This window comes from Dreissena polymorpha, chromosome 15 (assembly GCF_020536995.1).
Source record: "Dreissena polymorpha isolate Duluth1 chromosome 15, UMN_Dpol_1.0, whole genome shotgun sequence".
NCBI classification, from domain to species: Eukaryota; Metazoa; Mollusca; class Bivalvia; order Myida; family Dreissenidae; genus Dreissena; species Dreissena polymorpha.
Genome location: NC_068369.1, coordinates 38000397 through 38024395, shown reverse-complemented (window position 1 = coordinate 38024395; position 23999 = coordinate 38000397). Strand labels below are relative to the sequence as shown.

The 23999-nt window shown below is 37.1% G+C and overlaps 1 protein-coding gene across 4 annotated transcripts in view; it reads left to right on the top strand.

The window, feature by feature from the left end:
* Window positions 1-16388, top strand: part of LOC127859926 (PR domain zinc finger protein 10-like) — a 39447-nt gene extending 23059 nt beyond the window's left edge. For all 4 annotated transcript variants that reach the window (XM_052397557.1, XM_052397558.1, XM_052397556.1 and 1 more), the window contains exons 14-23: window positions 694-873; window positions 1545-1617; window positions 2612-2677; window positions 3366-3532; window positions 4319-4416; window positions 7132-8098; window positions 10472-10608; window positions 11173-11573; window positions 12320-12687; window positions 13316-16388. In XM_052397557.1, the coding sequence (XP_052253517.1) occupies window positions 694-873; window positions 1545-1617; window positions 2612-2677; window positions 3366-3532; window positions 4319-4416; window positions 7132-8098; window positions 10472-10608; window positions 11173-11573; window positions 12320-12687; window positions 13316-13534 (2676 nt within the window). In that variant the 3' untranslated portion in view covers window positions 13535-16388. The remainder of the gene's footprint in view (window positions 1-693; window positions 874-1544; window positions 1618-2611; window positions 2678-3365; window positions 3533-4318; window positions 4417-7131; window positions 8099-10471; window positions 10609-11172; window positions 11574-12319; window positions 12688-13315) is intronic.
* The last annotated feature ends 7611 nt before the right edge of the window (window positions 16389-23999 follow it).

The window sequence follows — 23999 nt, the reverse complement described above, 5'->3', positions numbered from 1 at the left end:
AATGATGCTGTACTACCTTATCTAGTATATTGAGCCTTACTTCGGAATGATGCTGTACTACCTTATCTAGTATATTGAGCCTTACTTTAGAATGATGCTGTACTACCTGATCTAGTATATTGAGCCTTACTTCGGAATGATGCTGTACTACCTTATCTAGTATATTGAGCCTTACTTTAGAATGATGCTGTACTACCTTATCTAGTATATTGAGCCTTACTTCGGAATGATGCTGTACTACCTTATCTAGTATATTGAGCCTTACTTTAGAATGATGCTGTACTACCTTATCTAGTATATTGAGCCTTACTTCGGAATGATGCTGTACTACCTCATCTAGTATATTGAGCCTTACTTTAGAATGATGCTGTACTACCTTATCTAGTATATTGAGCCTTGCTCAGGGAAAACACTATAAAAGCATGTGCGTTAAGTGTCTTCCCAGATAAGCCTGTGAAGTCCACACAGGCTAATCAGGGAGGCAACATTTTGCCTAAATTGGATTTTTAATCAGAAAAAACTTTAAACAAACAATTTCATAAAGTGGAAAGTGTCGTCCCTGATAGACCTTTGAGGACTGCACAGGCTAATCTGGGACGACACTACACACATGCATTAAGCCCTGTTTTCCCAGAACATGACCATTGAAAAGAAAAGAGAACTCAATCCCCAAATCTCGCTGCTCCATTCCAGGTGGAGCAGGCAACTGGAGAGGCCATATTCTTTGACACGAGTGACGAGAATTGTTGCAACTGGATGATCTTTGTGCGCCCAGCGGCCGACTTCTCGGAGCAGAACCTGGTGGCCTACCAGCATGGCGCTGACATCTTCTTTACTACAACCAAGGCTATTGAGCCTCGAGAGGAACTGAAGGCACAAGTCTAGCTGTTATTCATGAAATAAGACAATGGCTATTTAATTGCTACAGAAAGTTTGCTTGATGTTTCTGATCATCTTTTTTAATACCACTTGGAATTTTTGCAAAATGAGCATGCTTTTGACATGAGGAGGTATGAAAATGTTCAGCCAGATGCAGATGTTTGTTTTGTTTTATACATAAAATGTGTTAAAAATGTCATATGAGCTGTGGTCTGGGTAAAGGGGCTTAACCCATCTGCGTAAAGTGTCAACCCAGATTGGCCTGTTCAGTCCACACAGGCTGATCAAGGACGACACTTTCCGCCTAGGGTGTTGAGTCCACACAGGCTGATCAAGGACGACACTTTCTGCCTAGGGTGTTGAGTCCACACAGGCTGATCAAGGACGACACTTTCTGCCTAGGGTGTTGAGTCCACACAGGCTGATCAAGGACGACACTTTCTGCCGAGGGTTGATTTTAATTTAGAAGAGTCTTCCTTTTACCAAAACTTTGATAAAAATGTAAAGTGTTATCCGTGATTAGCCTGTGGGGCCTGCACAGTCTAATCTGAGACAATACTTTACACATATGCATTAAGCCCAGTTTTCCCATGTTGAGGCTCGCTCATATTTATCAGTCTACTGTTTTGTTGGTACTATCTGGATTGTCTGTGCATTGTCGGCAGGTGTGGTACGCAGCCCACTACGCCACTCGATGGAATCTCCCATATCACATGCCCACAGAGAAAGACATACAAGGTAGGCCTCAAGCAAGGACCATGAACATACATGGTCTTTCAGTTAAACGGGTTCATTAAAATGTTTAATGTATGTCCGCTGTTTTCTGAAAAAAAAAGACATACAAGGTTAGCCTCAAGCAAGGACCATGAACATACATGGTCTTTCAGTTAAATGGGTTCATTAAAATATTTAATGTACGTCAGCTGTTTTGTTTAAAGTTTGCATTAACTTCCATGTCAAGTTAAAAACGTATTTTAGCTGAATTGTGTTGTTGAGACCTTAATTGTTGTTTGAGCTCACTTGAGCTTTCAGAATCCAGGGCAAACTTCCCTTTAGATATTAACCACATGTGTATATGATTATATGCGTAATCATGTGTCATTACAAATTAAATGCACCCACATATACTTGGAAGCACTTTTTACTCTTATATGTTTAAAAAGAATTGTCTCAGAAACAGCAGAGTCAATCAGAGTAAATGTGACGTTAAAACGTGTAGATATATCAATAGTTTTATTTGCACGTTCTCACACTTTTGAATTGTAAAGAAATGAACGTGGAAATCTCTGCGCGTTTAGGAAAGAACGTAAAGAACGGACTGTTTGTGGTTAGTGCACAAATGGTTTAATTCAAATGAACTTTTTCCACATATAACCTTTTTATACGTCTCTTTACAGTTTGTGTCAAATCTGTTTCAAACAACAAAGAGTTTAAGCAAATGTGCCTAATTCACTTGCCTTTTTACAAAAGCAGATAGTATGATTTTGGATTGGCTTAATGCACATAGCTGTACAATTCACTACAATGCAATCTCATGAAGTCACTCCGTATGAGTGTTTTCTTTGTAAGACGAGATTAAGTACTTCTACACAATTTTGTAGCAACATTTTGCATTTAATCATTCGACTCTGGTTTGACTTTTGTCTTACTTTATTTCCATGACAGTGTTTGTTTTTCTTGATCTGTATTTTAAAGTGGTATTCCAGTAAGGTTACACTTGATATGTTCCCAGATATAATTGAGAGAGAGTGCAAACACCAGTGTTACGAGTGCCCCAAAAGATACAGGACTCTGCAAGGTAATTGTGTTCCCACATTGAATGTGATTTTGCTTTTAAACAAACTGTTTGTTACAGATATTCTTACTTCTACAACAAAAAAATGCACACAAAATTATCAATCTGATGTTCTTTTAATTGTTCTGCAGTCATATTAATCTGACTTAGGCCGGTATTCCTGAAGCTCTTCAGTAACAAAAGGGGACAAAATAAGATAAATGTTTGTTGGTTATAGGTTTGTTTATTTAGCAAGGTTTAGAAATAAGGGGCCTTTTTAAAAAAAAAGGCGACCAAGTATGGGGTCTTAACACTGTTGCCGTGCCGGATCTTGGTTAAAGAGCCGGAGACATATAGTTATATTTTGCTTAAATGCTACATTTCTTAAGACACTTTTCCCTAAGGGGCCGGGCCTTTTCCTGGTTATTTTTTTAAAAATGCAATTTCACGATGGGGTTTTTTTTTTTTTAATGTCTACTGAAAATTATATAAATTAAATGTATAGACTTTTTGTTAGATATAATTGAAATGAAACTAAGATATACTGGTAGTTATCATAAGAAACTAATAAAAAAACTTGTTTTTTTTCAAATGTGGATTTTTTTTACCATTTAACCTTTGGAATGGGTTGATTTAACAGACCAGACAGTAGATATTGCAGCCTTAGAGCATTTTGAATGCTGGCTTAAGCAGGTTTGTTTGTTCGTTACAGCCCTGCAGAAGCACATGATCGTTCACGAGGCAGGTGCCCGGAGCCCTGACAGCCTCTACGAGCCTTCGTCCAGCAACCAGCTCCACCTAGACGGAACCCCTGGGCGGCGCAAGAGCTGCATACCCACACACATAAAGCAGAAAATCATCCAGGCCAAGAAAGCCAAGGTCAGTGTGCAATGTGTAAAGCGTATATTCCTTAACCATGAAAAACCAAGGTGGGGTGTGCAATGTGTATAGTGTATATTTTAAACTATGAAACATGTTTGTGAATCTCGAATGTCAGGGTTACAAATAATGCATTGTAGTATGTGGGAGTGTAAGCATATCACCAAAAACAAGTTATGTGTAAACCAGATGATACGCCATCTTTGAATAAGCTAATCTACGAAGACAGTTTAGGCAAATGCATTAAAAGCACATAAAGCCCCAAAATCTACAAAAATTTTGTACAATATTTTCAAAAAAAAGTTCCTTATAGCAATTGCCAAAATTTCAATGCTAGATGTAGTCAGGTAACATAGATTTAACAAGATACAAAATGCTCTTTTTTCTGGGGGACAATATATTCAACTCAGGTTCATGTACCAAGTTAGTGTTTGTGTGTCATATGAATAGATATCGTTGTAGGAAACTAAAATGGAATATATTTTGCCACAAAAAAATAAAAACAAGCATTTTGTATCTTGTCAAATCTCTGTAACCATACCACATCTAGAGTTTAAATTTTTGCTTTTGCTATAAGGAACATTGATTTTTTATGTGCTTACAATATTTTTACAATATTGTACACATTTTCTTTGATTTTGAGTATTTAAGTTACTTTAAGCTTTGTTAAACCACAGTGTGGACTGGCTCATAATTATGTGTTCAAGAACTCCTGTTATTCATTTAACATGTTAAGTATTATCGTAGCTAAAGATCCAAAAATAATTAATGATCGTATAATTATAGGAGATTACAACAGCTGATGCTGCCAACGTGGGGACTGCAGCCTCCAGTTCAGGGGTCTACCATTGGAAGAAAACATCAGCTAACATCTACCTTAACAAGTAAGCTCATAAACCACAGTGTTTGTTTTCATTTAAAATGGGGTCCGGTAATCAGGTCATGGACCCACTAACATCTACATGTACCTCAACAAGTAAGGGTCAATGGACAAAATTTATGTTTTTTTTTAGATCTCAATATTTTGTACAACTCCCATCCATATAAGTTCAACCTTAGTGAATATAATACTGAAAACACTTGTGTTCTCAATATTTAAGCATTTGTTTTGCAAAACAACAACAACACTCATTTCCCAATTTTAGTCTAAGCGTTGCAAATTTTCCCAATCAAAAGGGACCCAGCCCAAAATGGTGAAAAAACACTGAACCACTAGCATCTACCTGCACAAGTAAGGGACATAAGCCACTTACATCTACCTGAACAAGTAAGGGTCATAAACCACTAACATCTACCTGAACAAGTTAGGGTCATAAACCACTAACATCTACCTGAACAAGTAAGGGTCATAAACCACTAACATCTTCCTGAACAAGTAAGGTTCATAAACCACTTACATCTATCTACCTGAACAAGTAAGGGTCATAAACCACTAACATCTGCCTGAACAAGTAAGGGTCATAAAGAACTTACATCTACCTGAACAAGAAAGGGTCATAAACCACTAACATCTACCTGAACAAGTAAGGTCATAAACCACTAACATCTATATTAACAAGTAAGGGTCATAAACCACTTACATCTACAAACAAGTAAGGGTCATAAACCACTTACATCTACATTAACAAGTTAGGGTCATAAACCACTAACATATACCTGAACAAGTAAGGGTCACAAACCACTAACATCTACATTAACAAGTAAAGGTCATAAGCCACTTACATCTACCTTAACAAGTAAGGGTCATAAACCACTAACATCTACCTGAACAAGTAAGGGCCATAAACCACTAACATCTACCTGAACAAGTAAGGGTCATAAACCACTAACATCTACCTGAACAAGTAAGGGTCATAAACCACTAACATCTGCTTGAATAAGTTCGGGTCATGAGTTACTAACATCTACCTGAACAAGTAAGGGTCTTAAACCAATAACATCTGCTTGAATAAGTTCGGGTCATGAGCCACTAACATCTACCTGAACAAGTAAGGGTCTTAAACCACTTAAATTTGCTTGAATAAGTTTGGGTCTTGAGCCACTAACATCTACCTGAACAAGTTACAGTCATAACATAATCATATATACCTGAACATGTTTGGGTTATCAGTCAGTGTACTGAAAATATTGTCATCCTTTTGAATCAGGTTGTTTTTCAATGAAAAATAGCTGCTGATTTTTCCAGGAGTTACCATTTTGTATTGTCATCAAATATCATGTATTCTGGTCAACTTGTTTTAGATGCTGGTTGATAATTAGACAATAAAATCATAGCATGCAAATCTGAAATAAGAGATGTAAAAACAAGCCGGTAGCAAATGATGTTTAACTTTGTTTCTTTATTGTTTCTTTTATAATCATTTTGTATTCCTTTATTAACTGTTTAAATTTATATAATTGTTGAACTAAATTTTGTATTAACGAGTCTCTATTAAACTGATTCAGCAACCTTTTTCTTAATTTTGTTGAAGCTGAAGCTATTTAAAGGGACCTGTTTACAGTTTGTCAAAATGACCATTTATAGCTCACCTGAGCACAACGTGCTCATGGTGAGCTTTTGTGATCGCCTTTTGTCCGTCGTCCATTGTCCGTCGTGCGTTGTGCGACGTCAACATTTGCCTTGTTCACTCTGTAGAGGCCACATTTATTGTCCAAACTTCATGAAATTTGGTCAGAAGATTGGTCTCAATGATGTCTTGGATGAGTTAGATAATGGTTACGTGTGCTTGAAAAACATGGCTGCCAAGGGGCGGGGCATTTTTCCTTTTATGGCTATATTTGGCTGTAGCAAAATCTTGTTAACACTCTAGAGGCCACATTTATTGTCCGATCCTCATTAAACTTGGTCAGAAGATTCGTCCCAATAATATCTTTGACGAGTTCAAAAATGATGCCGGTTGGTTGAAAAACATGGCCACCACGGGGGCGGGGCTATTTTCCTTATATGGCTTTAGTAAAACCTTGTTAACACTCTAGAGGTCACATTTATTTTCCAATCATCATGAAACTTAATCAGAAGATTTTGTCCCAATGATATCTTGGATGAGTTGGAAAATGGTTTTGGTTGCTTTAAAACATGGCCACAAGGGGCGGGGCATTTTTCCTTATATGGCTATATACATGTATGGCTATAGTATAACCTTGTTAACACTCTAGAGGCCACATTTACTGTCCAAGGCTTCCAAGGGGTGGGGTATTTTTCCTTATATGGGTATAGTAAAACCTTGTTAACACTCCAGAGGCCACATTTATTTTCCGATCTTCATGAAACTTGATCAGAAGATTTATCCCAATATTATCTTGTTATCTCAGGTGAGTGACTTTGGACCTTTCAGGCCCTCTTGTTAAAAGTTGTTATAGATTTAAAAAAAAGTGTGTTTGCATAAATTATCAATTATATTTCAATAAGCAAAATAACAAACCATGCAAATAACACTCTTGACTAAGACAAATATTTTCTTACTCTATTTTCAGTTTTCAACTTTGTTTTGTCCCATCGTTTTCTTAATCACATTGTGATTGTATATCGTGATTTCCCTTTCTTGGTACAAGTCATTATAGTAAAGAGTGTTCACCGTCTATTTTCTGTATCGTTCCAGAACCCTTAAAAAGTACCAGAAGCGACATGGAGCAGAGATCATGAGACGCAACATCCAGTCTCAGCATCAGCAGCAGCAGCAACATCAACTGCAGCAGTTTGAATCTCAGAATCCTGAAGATGAAAACTGCCAAGAGAGCAAAGAAGATAACGCCGATGATTCTGATGGTATGCAGCAATCCATAGGGGGTATCTCGTGTTTTTACTGCAACATGGTCTTTGACAACAGCTCTCTGTTCAGCCTACACTTGCTCTCCCATAACCCTCCAGACCAGGCTACTATGACCTCTGGTTTCTCCACAAGCCAAATGGAGCAGCTTGGATCCCTGCTTGGTCTTGGACCCACAATCACCTCTGAGGGGGCAAGCGTGACCAACGAGGCCTCGCACCTGTACCTTTGCCCGGCCTGCCCCAAACAGTTCTTTCAGAAGACCGAGCTCATATCACACGTGAAACAGCATGCGAAAAGGCGACCAGCGAGTATGAAATCTGACCCAGATCCAAAACGACCTTACCAGTGCGAGGTTTGCAATAAATCATTCTCGACAGAGGATAGACTTGAGATGCACGCCGAGATTCATCAGATAGACCAGGCCAAGCCTCTGCAGTGCATGCACTGTTACAAGAGGTTTGTCAACAATTCGGCCCTGTCCTGCCATCTGAAGACACACAGCTCGCTGAAATACTACCAGTGCCCCATCTGCAACCTGGGATTTGACCACACGACCGCCATGCGGGAGCATAGCTACTTGCACGCAAACCCCAACGGTTCCTTCAACTGCCCCGAGTGCAACAAGGTGTTTCAGGAGTTCCTGGTGCTCAAGAGACACATGCGAGGTTTCCATAGTAACCGGGAGTTTCGCTGCGGCGAATGCGACCGGGCTTTCCCGCGACTAGATAAGCTGAAACTTCACTCGCTGACCCATACCTCCGAGAAGGAATTCATGTGTGAATCATGTGGAAAACAGGTACGAGAATTGAATTATTATTATAACCCCACAAACAAAGTTTAGGGGGGTATATAGGAGTGAACTTGTCTGTCGGTCGGTCTGTCTGTCGGTCCGTATTAAGTGTCCGCTCTCTAATTCAAGTACAGTCAACTCTCGTTATCTCGACATCGGATATCTCGATATTCTCGATATGTCGAATTAAGTTCAATGTCCCAACTTTTTTTCTTCTTAATCTATATAAATAAACATCGCATATCTCGATTTTCGTTATTTCGAATAATTCGATATCTCGATATAAAATTTTGTCCCGTGTCCCGCTTTTACATGTATTTCCTGTGGTTTATCTCGAAGTGCGAATAACTGTTCCAGTGTCGGCAAAAGGTGAGAACAAATTTCTTTGATTCTTCACCGCCCCGCTTCGCCCGGCTGCTCACGATACTGTGCGGTAGGAAATTGATCTGTTAATTGCATCAATGATCACATGGGTGTAATGTCGTTAGCCCTTAACACTTGAGTTAGGCCTGTCACTTTAACTGTCACTTTAACATCAGTTAACTGCAATTAATACACAGCCTGTATGTAGATCTGGGGATGTTGAGTAATAAAGATAATAAAGACAAGACTCAAAATGGCTTTTCATTAATATTTGATCCTGTACTAATAATCGATTGAACTTAGCATTTCAAACTACAAAATGTGCATGCACAGTTCAGTATTCCGGAACGTGATTTACGCATGTTCAGATGGAAAACCCTCGTCTTGATTGGACGTCAATTGCATTATAACTTTAAATAGCAACATTACCGGATGTTTACTCGACAGTTTAGAAAAATTATAACCGCATGTGTTCATGCAATTCTGTAATACTTAAAAACGTCATTTTAAGCATTTAAATAGCAAAATTAATTGTACCTCGTAAAAACGCGTATATATCAGGTAGAAATATACCACGGCTTTAGTTAGACCACATAGCAGGTATTTAGGTGTTTAAAACAAGGTAAATTTTCGTCTCATTTTTTCTTTGAAAACGCCTAATCGGATATCTCGAATTCTCGTTATCTCGATATTTTTTCTTGTTCCTGCCGACTTCGAGATAACGAGAGTGGACTGTAGTTTTCATCTGATGTTCACCAAACTTGGTCAGAAGTTGTATCTACATGATGTCTAGGCCAAGTTCGAAAATGGGCCTTACCAGGTCAAAAAAACTAGGACAGGGGGTCACTTAGTGCGTTTTAAACATTCAGCATATTGTCCGCTCTCTAATTCAAGTGGTTAGTTTTCATCCGATCTTCACCAAACTTGGTCAGAAGATGTATCTAGATGATGTCTAGGCCAAGTTCCAACATGGGCCTTGCCGGGTAAGTCACGGGGTCACTTAGTGCGTTATAAACATTCAGCATGTTGTCCGTTCGCTAGTTCTCTAATTCAAGTAGTTTTCATCCGATCTTCACTAAACTTGGTCAAAAGTTGTATCTACATGATGTCTAGGCCAAATTCGAACATCGGCCTTGCCGGGTCAAAACTAGGTCACGGCATCACTTAGTGCATTTTTAACATTCAGTATGTTTTCCGCTCTCTAATTCAAGTAGTTTTCATCCGATCTTTACCAAACTTGGTCAGAAGTTGTATTTAGCTGATCTTAAGGCCAAGTTAGAACATGGGCCTTTCTGGGTCAAAAACTAGGTCAAGGGGTCACTTTGTGCATTTTAAAAATTGAGCATGGTGTCCGCTGTTTTTTTGTGAAGACGACATGCAAAATATTACGCTATATATAATATAATGCTGCATATGGGGGTATTCGTCACGTCTGTGATAAAGCTCTAGTTAGGTTTGAAAAAATCAAGTTTCTTGGTTGTGTTATTTGAAAAATTAGTAAAAATTTGGAGAAAAGCATATTTGAAGATTGTAATACAGTACAACACATGAGCATTACTTTTGCAATTTGTTTTGTAACAGTATGATGTTCATTTCATGTATGATAGTGAATGACATAAACAAAGAACATTCTATGAATGTTTCAAACTGAGTGATATAAAATATGTATTAAAATGTCTTATTGCTAAGGAATGTTTAATTTTTTTTGCAATATTAGTTTTTGGTAAGAATCAAATGTATCAAAACTTATTTATGGTGTTAGAAAGAAAAGTTAAATATGAATGTTTGGGTTTTGTTAATAATTTAAGTTGTACTCATTTGAAAATTTGTACCACTTTACCAGCATGAAGAGTAAAAATCCATGCTGCGTTTTATTATTTATTTATATTTACCCTTCTTTTATCTGTTACTAGATATAGATTTTTAACAATAAGCACTAGTAAAAAATCAAAGACTTACAATTTCTGCACTAAAAATTCCACAACACTTTTTTCTCTCCAATTATGCTTGTTTCAGTTCAAGCGCCGTGACAAGCTAAAAGACCACATGCATCGAATGCACTCGGATGAACGAGTTGAGAAAGACCGCATGAAAGCAATGAAGCCCATAACAAGGAAATTCATCCCCAAAGTGGCCCCTACAGAGTTCCACAGGTTAGTTTGGTTCAGTCTAAACATATTTATTGGTTCATAATATAATATACATGTATAACAATCATGTGCAGTTTAAACAATGAAACGACCTTTCATGGATTATAAGAGAAGCATCTACCATGCTTTTATGAGTTCTTCTGTTCCATGCTGGAGTTACTGGAGAGTAAAATGCAATATAAATCTGGTAGATATGGATGCTTCAGAAAGAATACGATTTGTCGTTTAATTCTTATACTGGTGATATTATGTTTGTAAATTGCAAGAAATGACAGGGTATTAACCCTTTCACACTCAGCGGCAAGGTTAAAAATGGCTATGTGCAAACAGCATAAAACCAGAACAGCCTGCGAGTGACTCACAGTCTGTTCAGGTTTTATGCTGTTTGCTGCTTATCAGTATCTAAGCGTTGGAAATGAAGCCTTTAAAACTTGAATCTAGTAAGAAAGGTCTTTAATTAAATTTAACTTTCTATGGGACTACAATGTACAAACACATCAAAATACGTATCTAAGGGGTAAAGGGTTAATACCAATAAATGGAATAATCTAAAAAAAATTTCAACAGGTTCATCTACAAGTGCCATGTATGCATGCTGGGCTTCAAACGTCGGGGCATGCTGGTGAACCACATTGCAAAACGTCATCCGGAGATCAAGTTTGACACTGTCCCCGAGCTGAATCTTCCGATACTGAAGACGCAGCGCGACTACTACTGCCAGTACTGCGACAAGGTCTACAAGTCCAGCTCCAAGCGCAAGGCCCACATCCTCAAGAACCACCCCGGCTCAGAGCTTCCCCAGAGCGGCCGGAAGAAATCCGGGCTTACTGAGATACCCGGAATCCCGAACCCGACGTACTCGCAGACCGTGGGTAGTATCACCACCATGCCTCACCAGTGCAAGTTCTGCCACAAGCAATATGCCAGCAAGGCCAAGCTTCTGCAGCATATGCGCAAGAAGCACCCAGGTATGTGTCCTGGCTACAGGTATGTGTCCTGGCTACAGGTATGTGTCCTGGCTACAGGTATGTGTCCTGGCTACAGGTATGTGTCCTGGCTACAGGTATGTGTCCTGGCTACAGGTATGTGTCCTGGCTACAGATATGTGTCCTGGCTACAGGTATGTGTCCTGGCTACAGGTATGTGTCCTGGCTACAGGTATGTGTCCTGGCTACAGGTATGTGTCCTGGCTACAGGTATGTGTCCTGGCTACAGGTATGTGTCCTGGCTACAGGTATGTGTCCTGGCTACAGGTATGTGTCCTGGCTACAGGTATGTGTCCTGGCTATTAGGTTGGAAACAAGAAGCACCCAGGTATGTGTCCTGGCTATTAGGTTGGAAACAAGAAGCACCCAGGTATGTGTCCTGGCTATTAGGTTGGAAACAAGAAGCACCCAGGTATGTGTCCTGGCTATTAGGTTGGAAACAAGAAGCACCCAGGTATGTGTCCTGGCTATTAGGTTGGAAACAAAATTGAGCATCTTGGTGTTATAAAATTAGGTCACATTTTCAAGACAAGGATAGTTACATAATTCAGATTCTTATTTAAAAAAAAAAGCTTGTACCATTAAGACTTGTTTTAAAACATGACAATATTCATTCAATAAATGCAAAATAAATAAATCAAATTTAGTACTTTCTATAAATGTTTCAAATAGAGTTATGTTCAATATGTAATTGAATGTCTTGTTTCTGAGGCGTATTTTTTACGCAGGCACTTGCCCCGACGCCCAACGTAACCCCATCATGCTGACAAAGATGGAGGACGGGTCCATGGAGCATGATCACGAACTCATGGTGGAGCACTACAACGGGGGAACTGAGCAACCCCAGGAGAGTGCACAGGCTACTGACCTACTTACACAGGCTATGAGCGAACTGACCCAGTCTGTGGAGTTCAGACAGATCACCGGGGGCAACCCAGGGGACGGTACCACGTACCTGGCCACCAGGCTGGCAGAGGGCACACCTACCATGGTGCAGATTCAGACCTCCGGGGCGGGGTCCATAACGACTGATCTGGCCCACTTGAGTCAGGCCTTAAATCAGTTTGCTCCCAACCAGGCCCATCTGCCCATTCAGGTAAGATTACACGTATTCCAATTCCCATAGGGTCCCATTATGAAACTGCCAACTTTTAAAGCAATTTTCTGTTTTCTTGCCTGTCCTATATATACAATTTTGCAAGCCTAGTATCATTTTAAAGATGGATTTGTCCTCCATCAGTGCACACACATGTAGGATACAGGATATAACGATAAAAAGCATGGGTGCTATCGCCAAATAGCTTGTGAGCAGAAGAAACAAGAAACTCTTTAGAAATAGGCACTTCTTTGGAATTGACCAATTAGAGACACATGAACACTATGATTTAGCAGTGTCTTTTGAGTGAAAATTCTGGGCTGGTATAGAAAAGTATATATTTTTTTCGAAATGAGATCAAACCATTCCCAATTGAAGGCGTCCACATTTTTTTCTTCTTTTAGAATTCAACATATACGGAATCTTCCATCAAGATCTATAAGTTTAACCATAGTAAATTTAATATTGAAGACACTTTGATTATCAATTTTGAAGCATTTGTTAGTGAATTAACAAAACTAATTTCCCAATTTTAGTCAAAACTCCGCGATTTTTCCCAATCCATTGGGACCTGGTCCGATTCCAAAAATGATGTAAACCCCACTGTTTAGTGCATTGTAACCTTCAGGTGCAAGTGTCCTCCAGTGGTGGCGGGGCACAGATCCAGATCCCTATCCTCACGAGTCAGACGGGGCTGCCAGGAACCACACAGATTGTTACCATGGAGACCGCGGACGCCGACGGGAACCCACAGCAGAATCAGGTGTGCTTCCCGTCACTAAATTTTGTGTCTGGAACATACCTTCCAAAAAACTGGGTACACTACAAGACCATTGGGAAAAATTGAGTAACTTTCGTATAAGCAGGACTAACTCTGCCATTTGTTAAATAAGCCAATGGCTACACATTGACACATTTTGCTGAAGAAATATCAGGTTGTCTACACAATTTTCTTCATAAAAACCCATGGAATAGCCAAAATGACAAGATTATTGCCCTAGCAAATCAATTTTGGGTAAAGGAAATGTTGGGTCAGGGAAAGCCCTGGAATGTCTGTATTAATTGTTTACAAATCTATTTTTAGGTATTGTGATGTACATTTTTAGAATGACTTGATATCTGGTCTTCAAATTAAGTTGTTCAATTTTATGTCACTGTGCTAACTTCTTGTTCCATTATAATAATTTATATCATGTTTATGTTTGTATCACTGAATTGTTTCAAACTCTCTGTGGTGTTAAGAAGTGAATTGTTGTACATTTCTTGACGGAATGTTTAAGGTTGTTTCCATCAATTGGTTATACCATGTTATGCAAACGTAATTATTTAATATGATCTGTTAGAAATGTGTTTTGTCCATTTGATGGGACTGTGTCCCTGTTCCTTTTACTGATTTTAGTTGTATTTTTGTATACCCCCAGTAGGGTGGCATATAGTCAGTATGTCAGTCCGTCCGAAAACTTTAAAGTAACAATCACGCTAAAAAATATCGAATATTTCGTTAAATAAAGCTAACCCATAAAAAAAACAATGTTCCTTTTAGCAAAATGCAAAATTTCAACGTTAGATGTTGTCTGGTTGAATTGATTTAACGAGATACAAAATGCTTGTTTTTATTTTTTTGTAGCCACAAATAATTCCATTTATATCTCTCGTGAAATATCCGAACATTTACGGGCGAACACGAGATTGGATACAGTAAGCGTCGGAAGCATGAATAATCATTCTGTGAAATCAAAATGAATTCTGGGTAAATGGAACTTAGCGAATGCGAAAATGGCTTGTATAAATTATGCAAATGAACGCAACCCGAATGAATCCGATCCTGACTCAAAAGCGAAAGTAGATTACATCGTGGAACGATATTTAGATATTTAGATGCTTAAAACTTGCGGAATGCTTGTAATATAACGTTTTTACATCAATGTTACTTTTTTTTAGGGTCTTCCTATTGTAATTAACCATCGTATGGTACTACTTGTTGTCGAATGTTTTTATATAGCATAATACAGTAGCCGTATGTATTGGTTAGCGTGATAGTGACTTTAATGGTCATAACTTTTTCAATTCTAGTATTTCACATAGCAACTTGATATTTGGCATGCATGTGCATCTCATGGAGCTGCACATTTTGAGTGGTGAAAGGTGAAAGTCAAGGTCATCCTTCAAGGTCAAATATCTAATATATGGCGTCTGTCCGTCCGTCCGAAAACTTTAACATTGGCCATAACTTTTTCAATATTGAAGATAGCAACTTGATATTTGGCATGCATGTGTATCTCCTGGAGCTGAACATTTTGAGTGGTGAAAGGTGAAGGTCAAGGTCATCCTTCGAGGTAAAATGTCAAATATTTCGTCCGTCCGAAAACTTAAACATTGGCCATAACTTTTTCACTATTGAAGATAGCAACATGATATTTGGCATGCATGTGTATCTCGTGGAGCTGCACATTTTGAGTAGTGAAAGGTCAAGGTCAAAATAAAAATCATTTCTCCATTCAATCTCTTACTTACTTCTCGTGGAGCTGCACATTATGAGTGGTGAAAGGTCATCCTTCAAGGTCAAAAGTCAAAGCTTCAAAGCGGCGCAATAGGGAGCATTGTGTTTCTGACAAACACATCTCTTGCTTTAGTTGAAACAATTTGTTTTCATTTGTCGATGTCAAACATGGTATAAATGGATAGTACGCAAGTAAATTTTTGATGTATCACATAGTAATGGATAGTCTGCAAGTAAATTTTTGATGTTACACATAGTAATGGACAGTAAGCAGTTTGTTAATTTAACAACACTAAGTCGGTGTCTTGTACAACCCTAGTAAGCTTTATGTCCTCCACCAAAGGCTGAGGGATGTAGTTTTGGTGTTGTCCGTCAATCCATCCGTCAAATCGTCAGTCACAAACAATTTAGGGTAATATCTCAGAGACTATATAAGATTTCGACATGAAATGCCTTAATTTTGTTGATATTATTTGCATCATGGAATATCAGCACCTTGTGTTTTTATAGCTTTTGACCTACTTTTGGCATGGGTCACATTCATTCACCTTTTCACATATCACATGTTGTGAATTAAAAGTTGTCTGTAATATAACAATGTAGGCATTTATATTCGATTCATTTAGACTACCTTAACATTTAAGTACAATTATATCAAGTCCATCTTATAAGTTAATATATTGCATATCAAATATTAAGTACCTATGAATTATTAAAAAATACATGGAATTCAATTTTGCCTTGTTTTGTGTTTTTGTTCTATCCACCTAATTAGATGTTACCATTTTCATATATTTTAAAATGTCTTCAAATATACTGACTTTATAAAGTGATTGTGATTGCTTATTATTCAAGTTTTTAATACAAAACACTACTAGCACTTAAAATATTCTCCAATCTATTGACATAATTAATGGTTATTGATAGTTTACACTTAACTTTAATAAAACATTTTACTACTAGTAGACCTACATTTATTAGATCCCTTTACAGTTGCAAATATGCATCCCTTTGAAGTGATGATGCATTCCTAAGGATTTTCTTCCTCCTTTGTTTTGGTAGATTAGATTATAAGTTAAGATGCATGAAATGTTTTAACAGAACATATTTTTTGGTTTTGTTGTTGCTAAGTTCTTGATTGTATTGCTATGTTCTTGATAGTTATGTTTATTATTCATATATTAAATAACATGAATCAATATTGTTGTATTTATTACAAAATAACACATTTCAAACTTGAACTGTCACCATAATTCCTAAAATATGCATGCTTATATGTCAGTGGGCATTTGCAGTTCTGTGTTTAATAACTGGTTTCTCAGCAATTCAAACATCAAAGGGTCATCTTGATACCTAATATTAGTTGGGATATTCCCTGGACAAAATTTCAGCATAAACATTACAAGAGGGACAATGGCTGGAAGGGGATCGCTGAAGAAAACAATAAACTTTACTGTTCTGAACTGGTTATTTCTGTCAAAGGCCATATAAGGAAAACTGTCAACTCACCCCTTTTCGTTTTAAGCTGTACTGCTATCTCTACCCAGACATTAACAATATTTTTAGCAGAATAAAAGGTTGTTTTGTTCAACAGGTATCAATAAAATAAATGTTCTGAGCAAAATTCATTATGAAAAAGGAAAAAAATAGTGATACCTAGATTGTTCAACAAGGTTCACTATAGTCATGGAAGGATGAATGTCCCATCCCTGGCTGCCATGGTTTTCAAAGAACAATTTTCCAATTTTAATGGAGAATTTGATAGAATACTTGGGTAAACAGTTCACAACAAATCAAGTCCTTGTAATGTTTCATTTGACACATTTTCAATACGAGAGCAATATACAATTATATTTTAAGTTTCAAATGTTCAACAGACGCAGTACAAATATAATTCCAAAATATATTTGTAAGAATTGCATGTACACATTAAAAATTAACTTTTACACAGCATTTATTTTTTAAGTGCTTTCCACGAGAGCTGATTTGGCATTATGGACATGTCAATAATTTTATTTAAGCATTCAGATTATGTTCTATTAAAAAAAAGCTTCACGTCCAAATTTCATGCATGTTTAATTGTCCTAAAGCTTTTTGTTCTATAAATCTATGATACAAAACATGTTATAAGCAGATTGTTGATGTAGTAGTGTTTGGAATAAGGAGAACTGCCCTGCTATATGAGCTATCTTTATTATGACATGGTAGTGTCTGCCTGATTTGGAACCAGGAGGTCGCGGGTTCAATCCCCATTGTGGTTGGTGATATTTCTGGCTCGGTAACAACGACTGCCTGTTCTTTTTTGAAGGTTAATTGTTTTACAAACTGATCCTTTCTAGTACAAATGTAATGGATCCAGTTCATGGATTTTTTAGCCATTTTGGGAAAAAATCATATAAATTATTATACCCCCACAAACAAAGTTTAGGGGGGTATATAGGAGTGAACTTGTCAGTCAGTCGGTCTGTCTGTCTGTATTTAGTGTCCACTCTCTAATTCAAGTTGTTTTCATCTGATCTTCACCAAACTTGGTCAGATGTTGTATCTAGATGATGTCTAGGTCATGTTCGAATGTCATGCCGGGTAAAAAACTAGGTCATAGGGTCTAGGTCAAGTTCGAATATGGGTCATGCCAGATCAAAAACTAGGTCACAGGGTCACTTAGTGCGTGTTTTAACATTCAGCATGGTGTCTGCTCTCTAATTATACACCCACAAACGAAGTTTAGGGGGGTATTTAGGAGTGCACTTGTCGGTCGATCGGTCTGTCGATCTGTCTGTCGGTCCGTATTAAGTGTCCGCTCTCTAATTCAAGTAGTTTTCATACCACTTCACCAAACTTGGTCAGAAGTTGTATCTAGATGATCTTAAGGCCAAGTTCGAACATGGGCCTTGCCGGGTCAAAAACTAGGTCACGGGGTCACTAAGTGCGTTTTTTAACATTAAGCATGGTGTTCTCTCTCTTATTCAAGTAGTTTTCATCCGATCTTCACCAAACTTGGTCAGAAGTTTTATCTAGATGATCTGAAGGCCAAGTTCAAACATGGGCCATGCCAGATCAAAAACAAGGTCACAGGGTCACTTAGTACGTTTTACATATTTAGCATCGTGTTCGCTCTCTTTTTCAAGTAGTTTAAATCCGATCTTAACCACACTTGGTCAGAAGTTGTAACTAGATGATAATGCCGGGTCAAAAACTAGGTCACGGGGTCATTTAGTGTGTTTTAAACCTCACCATGTTGTCCGCTCTCTAATTCAAGTAGTTTTTATTCTATCTTCACCAAAATTGGTCAGAAGTTGTAGCTTGATAATGTCTATGGCAAGTTTGAATATGGGTCATGCTGGGTCAAAAACAAGGTCACGAGGTTACTTAGTGTGTTTTAAACCTCACAATGTTGTCCGCTCTCTAATTCAAGAAGTTTTCATACAATCTTCACCAAAATTGGTCAGAAGTTGTATCTAGATGATGTCTAGATAAAGTTTGAATATGGGTCATGCCGGGTCAAAAACTAGGTCACAGGGTATCTTTGTGCGTTTTAAACCACACCATGTTGTCCGCTCTCTAATTCAAGTAGTTTTCATCCAATCCTCACCAAACTTGGTCACAAGTTTTATCTAAATGATCTCTAGGAATAGTTAGAACATGGGCCTTTCTGGGTAAAAAACTAGGTCAAGGGGTCACTTAGTGCGTTTTAAAAATTGAGCATGGTGTCCGCTGTTTTTTGTGAAGACGACATGCAAAATATTATGTGGCATGTGGGGTATTCGTCAAGTCTGTGACAAAGCTCTAGTTCAAGTAGTTTTCATCTGATCTTCACCAAACTTGGTCAGAAGTTTTATCTAGATGATCTTAAGGCCAAGTTCAAACATGGGCCATGCCAGATCAAAAACTAGGTCACAGGGTCACTTAGTATGTTTCAACACATACACCATGGTGTCCGCTCTTTAATTCAAGTTGTTCTCATCTGATCTTCACCAAACTTGGTCAGATGTTGTATCTAGATGATGTCTAGGTCAAGTTCCAATGTCATGCCGGGTCAAAAACTAGGTCATGGGGTCACAGTGCATTTTTAGCTCATCTATTTTTTGAAAAAAAAATTGAGCTATTGTCATTACCTTGGCGTCGTTGTCCGGTTTAGTTTTGCGTTTAGGTCCACTTTTCTCATAAAGTATCAAACTTACTTACTATCATGAGGGGACTGGGCAGGCAAAGTTAGACAACTCTGGCGTGCATTTTGACAGAATTATGTGCCCTTTTTATACTTAGAAAATTGAAAATTTTGGTTAAGTTTTGTGTTTAGGTTCGTTTTATTCCTCAAGTATCAAAGCTAATGCTTTCATACTTGCAACACTTACTATCTATCATAAGGGGACTTTGCAGGCAAAGTTATGTAACTTTGACTGGCATTTGACAGAATTATGTGCCCTTTTTATACTTAGAAAATTTAAAAATTGAAAATTTTGGTTAAGTTTCGTGTTTAGGTCCACTTTATTCCTAAATTATAAAAGCTATTGCGTTCATACTTGCAACACTTACTATCATAAAGGGACTGTGCAGGCAAAGTTATGTAACTCTGACTAGCATTTTGACGGAATTATGGGCCCTTTATACTTAGAAAATTGAAAATTTGGTCAAGTTTTGTGTTTTGGTCCACTTTACCCATAAGTATCATAGATATTGCTTTCATACTTGGAACACTCGCAAACTATCATAAGGGGATAGTAAAGGACAAGTTGCATAACTCTGGTTGTAATTTTTACGGACTTATGGCCCTTTTTTGACTTAGTAACTTTGAATATATGGTTAAATTTTGTGTTAAGATCCACTTTACTTCTAAAGTTTCAAGGCTATTGCTTTCAAATTTCAAAAAATTTCATGTTATCATGAAGGTACTGTAGTTGAATTTTACCTTGACCTTTGAATGACCTTGACTCAAGGTCAAATTATTAAATTTTGCTAAAATTGCCATAACTTCTTTATTTATGATTAGATTAAATTGATACTTTGACAAAACAACTCTTAACTGACATACCACAAAAGCCTCCACCCAAACCATCCTCCCGCCCCCCCCCCCCCATTTTTTTTTTAAGATTATCTAATAAATGACCACCACACCTTCACACTATACCCCGCCCCATCCCCCCCCCCCTATTTTTTTTTTTTAAATAAGTTTTTTTTCTTTTTTTTTGCATTTTTGGAAGATAATGGACCACACCCCAACAGTTTACACCCTCTCCACTCCACCTCTCCCTCCTTTGTGATTGAAATTGAGATAGGTCCTTTCACCTTTAAAAAAGAAAAATAGATGAGCAGTCTGCACCCGCAAGGCGGTGCTCTTGTTTAACATTCAGTATGGTGTCCCGTGTTTTTTGTGAAGACAACATGCAAAATATTCTGTGTCAATGCGGCATGTGGGGGTATTTGTCACGTCTGTGACAAACTCTAGTTGTCATATACTTTATAAGATAATTAAGAAATACTTTTTTTTTTTGGAAATTGGGATTTTAAAAAATAATTTTGCTTTGGGATCAGGTCCATTTGATGGCCTTTTTTAAGCAGAAAAAAAACTTGCAAAAGTAGTTGTATGCTGTTTTGATGTAATATGGTCTGGAGGTAATGTGCAAGTAGAACACTGAAGAGAAACTAGGACAGCAGTTGTCACAATTTATTACGGCACATTGTTCTGTTTTTCACATTAAAAATACAACAAAAAATCAGCATTCATATTCAATGTCAAATAATTAAAAAACTAAATTGGGAAAACTGTGGTGAGAACTCACTTTGCTGTGTGTGAAAATGTAACCTAATTATAACAACAAGGGCTGTTTGTAAAACATGCATGCCCCCCATATGGGCTCTCCGTTGTAGTGAGAGCCATTGTGTGAATATGTTTTTTGTCACTGTGACCTTGACCTTTGACCTAGTGACCTCAAAATCAATAGGGGTCATCTGCGAGTCATGATCAATGTACCTATGAAGTTTCATGATCCTAGGCCCAAGCGTTCTTGAGTTATCGTCTGACAACCACCTGGTGGACGGACCGACCGACATGAGCAAAGCGATATACCCCCTCTTCTTCGAAGGGGGGCATAATAACTTGTATGCAATATGAATTACCAAACATTACTTATAACAAATCCAAAAAGAACAGACAATGCATTTTATATGCAAATTTATGCATGCATATGTAAATCAAATGACTATTGAAATATTATAATCAATTAATGGTTATACTGTAATATATTCTATTATTGAGTGTAATTAAACTAACAAATGCATACGGCAATATACAGGAATTACTTAAACAAGAGCTGTCAGAGGACAGTGCGCTCGACTATTCGAGTGATTGACAGTATAACGTAAGCCATCATGGGGAAATTGTTCATATTCAATAAGGTCAAGGTAATATAGTCATATTTCACATATAGTAGTCGAGCTAGAAAGCCCAAGATTGCTGAACAGTAAAGGGATCATTTTACACTCTAAAGCCCATGCAAAAGAAAAAATGTATTACATAAAAGGGAACAAGGACAGCGGATGTCACAATTTATTGAAACAGCTATTTCCTACGTTGCTCTATGTGATTTTGCATGTCCTTAATATTATTATTATACTATAAGTTTTCTCAAGCATATGATGTCAAAAGACTAAAAGTTACACGGCACACAGGACATTATGTCATTTTCCAAAAGCTATCTTGTCTCCACAAAACCTTAATGTCTGGAGATGCTTGCCAAAATGGATAGAAGCAGAAAACAACGGGCTAAAAGTACACTTGTCAAATTTGACACAAAGAACATTAATTGTCAAGTACAGTATTGGAATCAAAAATGTAAAATTAACAAAATCCAGTTGTTCTTTATTTTCTAAATTTTTATATTTTTTAATGAACAGTCTTGTTTTCTTTAATTATTTAAAATTAAATATAAAAATATAAAACTAACAATAAATATTTAAAGAACACAAAAAACATCATGAATATAAATTACTTTGTTCACATTTTCTGTAAATTCCTGCTGCCATTTATGTATCACAGATTAAGTCAAAATCATCAACATTGATTCGATTCTTGTTATCTCCATATACAACTTGCTTAAATTATCTCCTGAATCCATTCTCGCTTTTGTTCTGCAAGTTTTTCACTAGATTTAATACAGATCAGTTATCTAGTGGATTATTCCATTATGTATTTCACTAGACTCCACCTAATCAAGTACATTAAAACTAGCAAAATAATAAAGTGATAAAAGATAAATCGTTTAAGCCTTTCCTACTCAGAAGCAAGGCGAAAATGGCTATGTGCAAACCTTAGATACTGATGAGCAGCAAACAGCATAAAACCTGAACAGACTGCGAGTAACTTGCAGGCTGTCCAGGTTTATGCTGTTTGCACATAGCCTTTTTTCATTTTGTTTATGAGTGGGAAAGGGTTTAAGACAATATTATATTATTGGTACTTATCAAGTGCTCAAAAGCAGTAACAACAAACACCAACATCACTTTAGCATAATGACTAAACTAGAGTTTTTGTAAAAGAGATTCTTCCAGAGATCTATGTTTTCAAACAAAACAGGCATGTAAATAAGTATTTTAAAAAAGCTAACAACATCATGTAAAATGGATACATTTCATATAATATCAGCAACACTAAAACCAACATCACTGGATCCATACAATGACTACCATGTTGCAAAACTTCAAAGGTTTTATTTGTAGTTTCAACAACAATCAATACAATCATTTATGGCCTAATTTCGTTCATAGTCAACATTTTTGGTCTCACATAAAAAAAACATACATCCTTATACTTCATTGATAGTCCACTCCATGAGATTTAAACCTCCGTTTTCTTGTTAACCCTTTCCCCCTCAGAAGCAAGTCAAAATGGCTAAGTGCAAACAGCATAAAACAAGAACAGCCTGCGAGTAACTCGCAGTCTGCTCAGGTTTTATGCTGTTTGCTGCTCATCAGTATCTAAGGTTTGGAGATGAAGCCTTAAAAACTTAAACCTAGTAAGAAAGGTCTTTAAGCAAAATTTAACTTTCAAAGGAACTACAAATGCGTCAAAATACGTATCTTAGTGGTAAAGGATTAAAACCACATGCATCCATTCATATTCCATTAATGGATTCTATTCAGAGATTCGCACTTGTATAGTCGTGTTATAAATTTTCATCAGATCCTATACACTCACAGTGATTTTTTTGCTCAAAATTACCGCTGATTTTTGGCTGCTTCCCAATCGCAAAATTCCATTTTTTCCCCAAAAAATCTGACCAATATTTCCCCCAAAAAGCCAAATTTAAAAACAATATTATTTTTTTAAAGAAAGAAGTCTTATGACTTAATTATGAATTCTTAACTCTAGGTCTCAACTTTCTTTTTTAAACATCCGACAAAATACATATGTAAATGTATATATATAGTCCTTTTTGACAATAAATAATTCCCAAATTATTGATTTAAAATAAATACCAATTCGACCACACTCCTTTTCCCAAAATGGCTAGAAAACCTCCTTAATATGCACTTGAAAACAATATTAATTCTGTTACTTATAATCATATTTATAATGCTTAATTTTTTTTCAATATCATGGTTTATCGCTCTATTTTTCCCAATTTCATGGTTTATCGTGCTAATTTTCCCAATTCAAATGGCACAGGCTGTAACAAATAAAAGCAACAAAAATCCCTGATCCATATGGCACTCGCTCTCGGCCAACAGATTTTTATGTATGTGCATGAAGTGTCTTCCCAGATTAGCCCGTAAAGTTGCACAGCTAATCAGGGACAACCCGTAAAGTTGCACA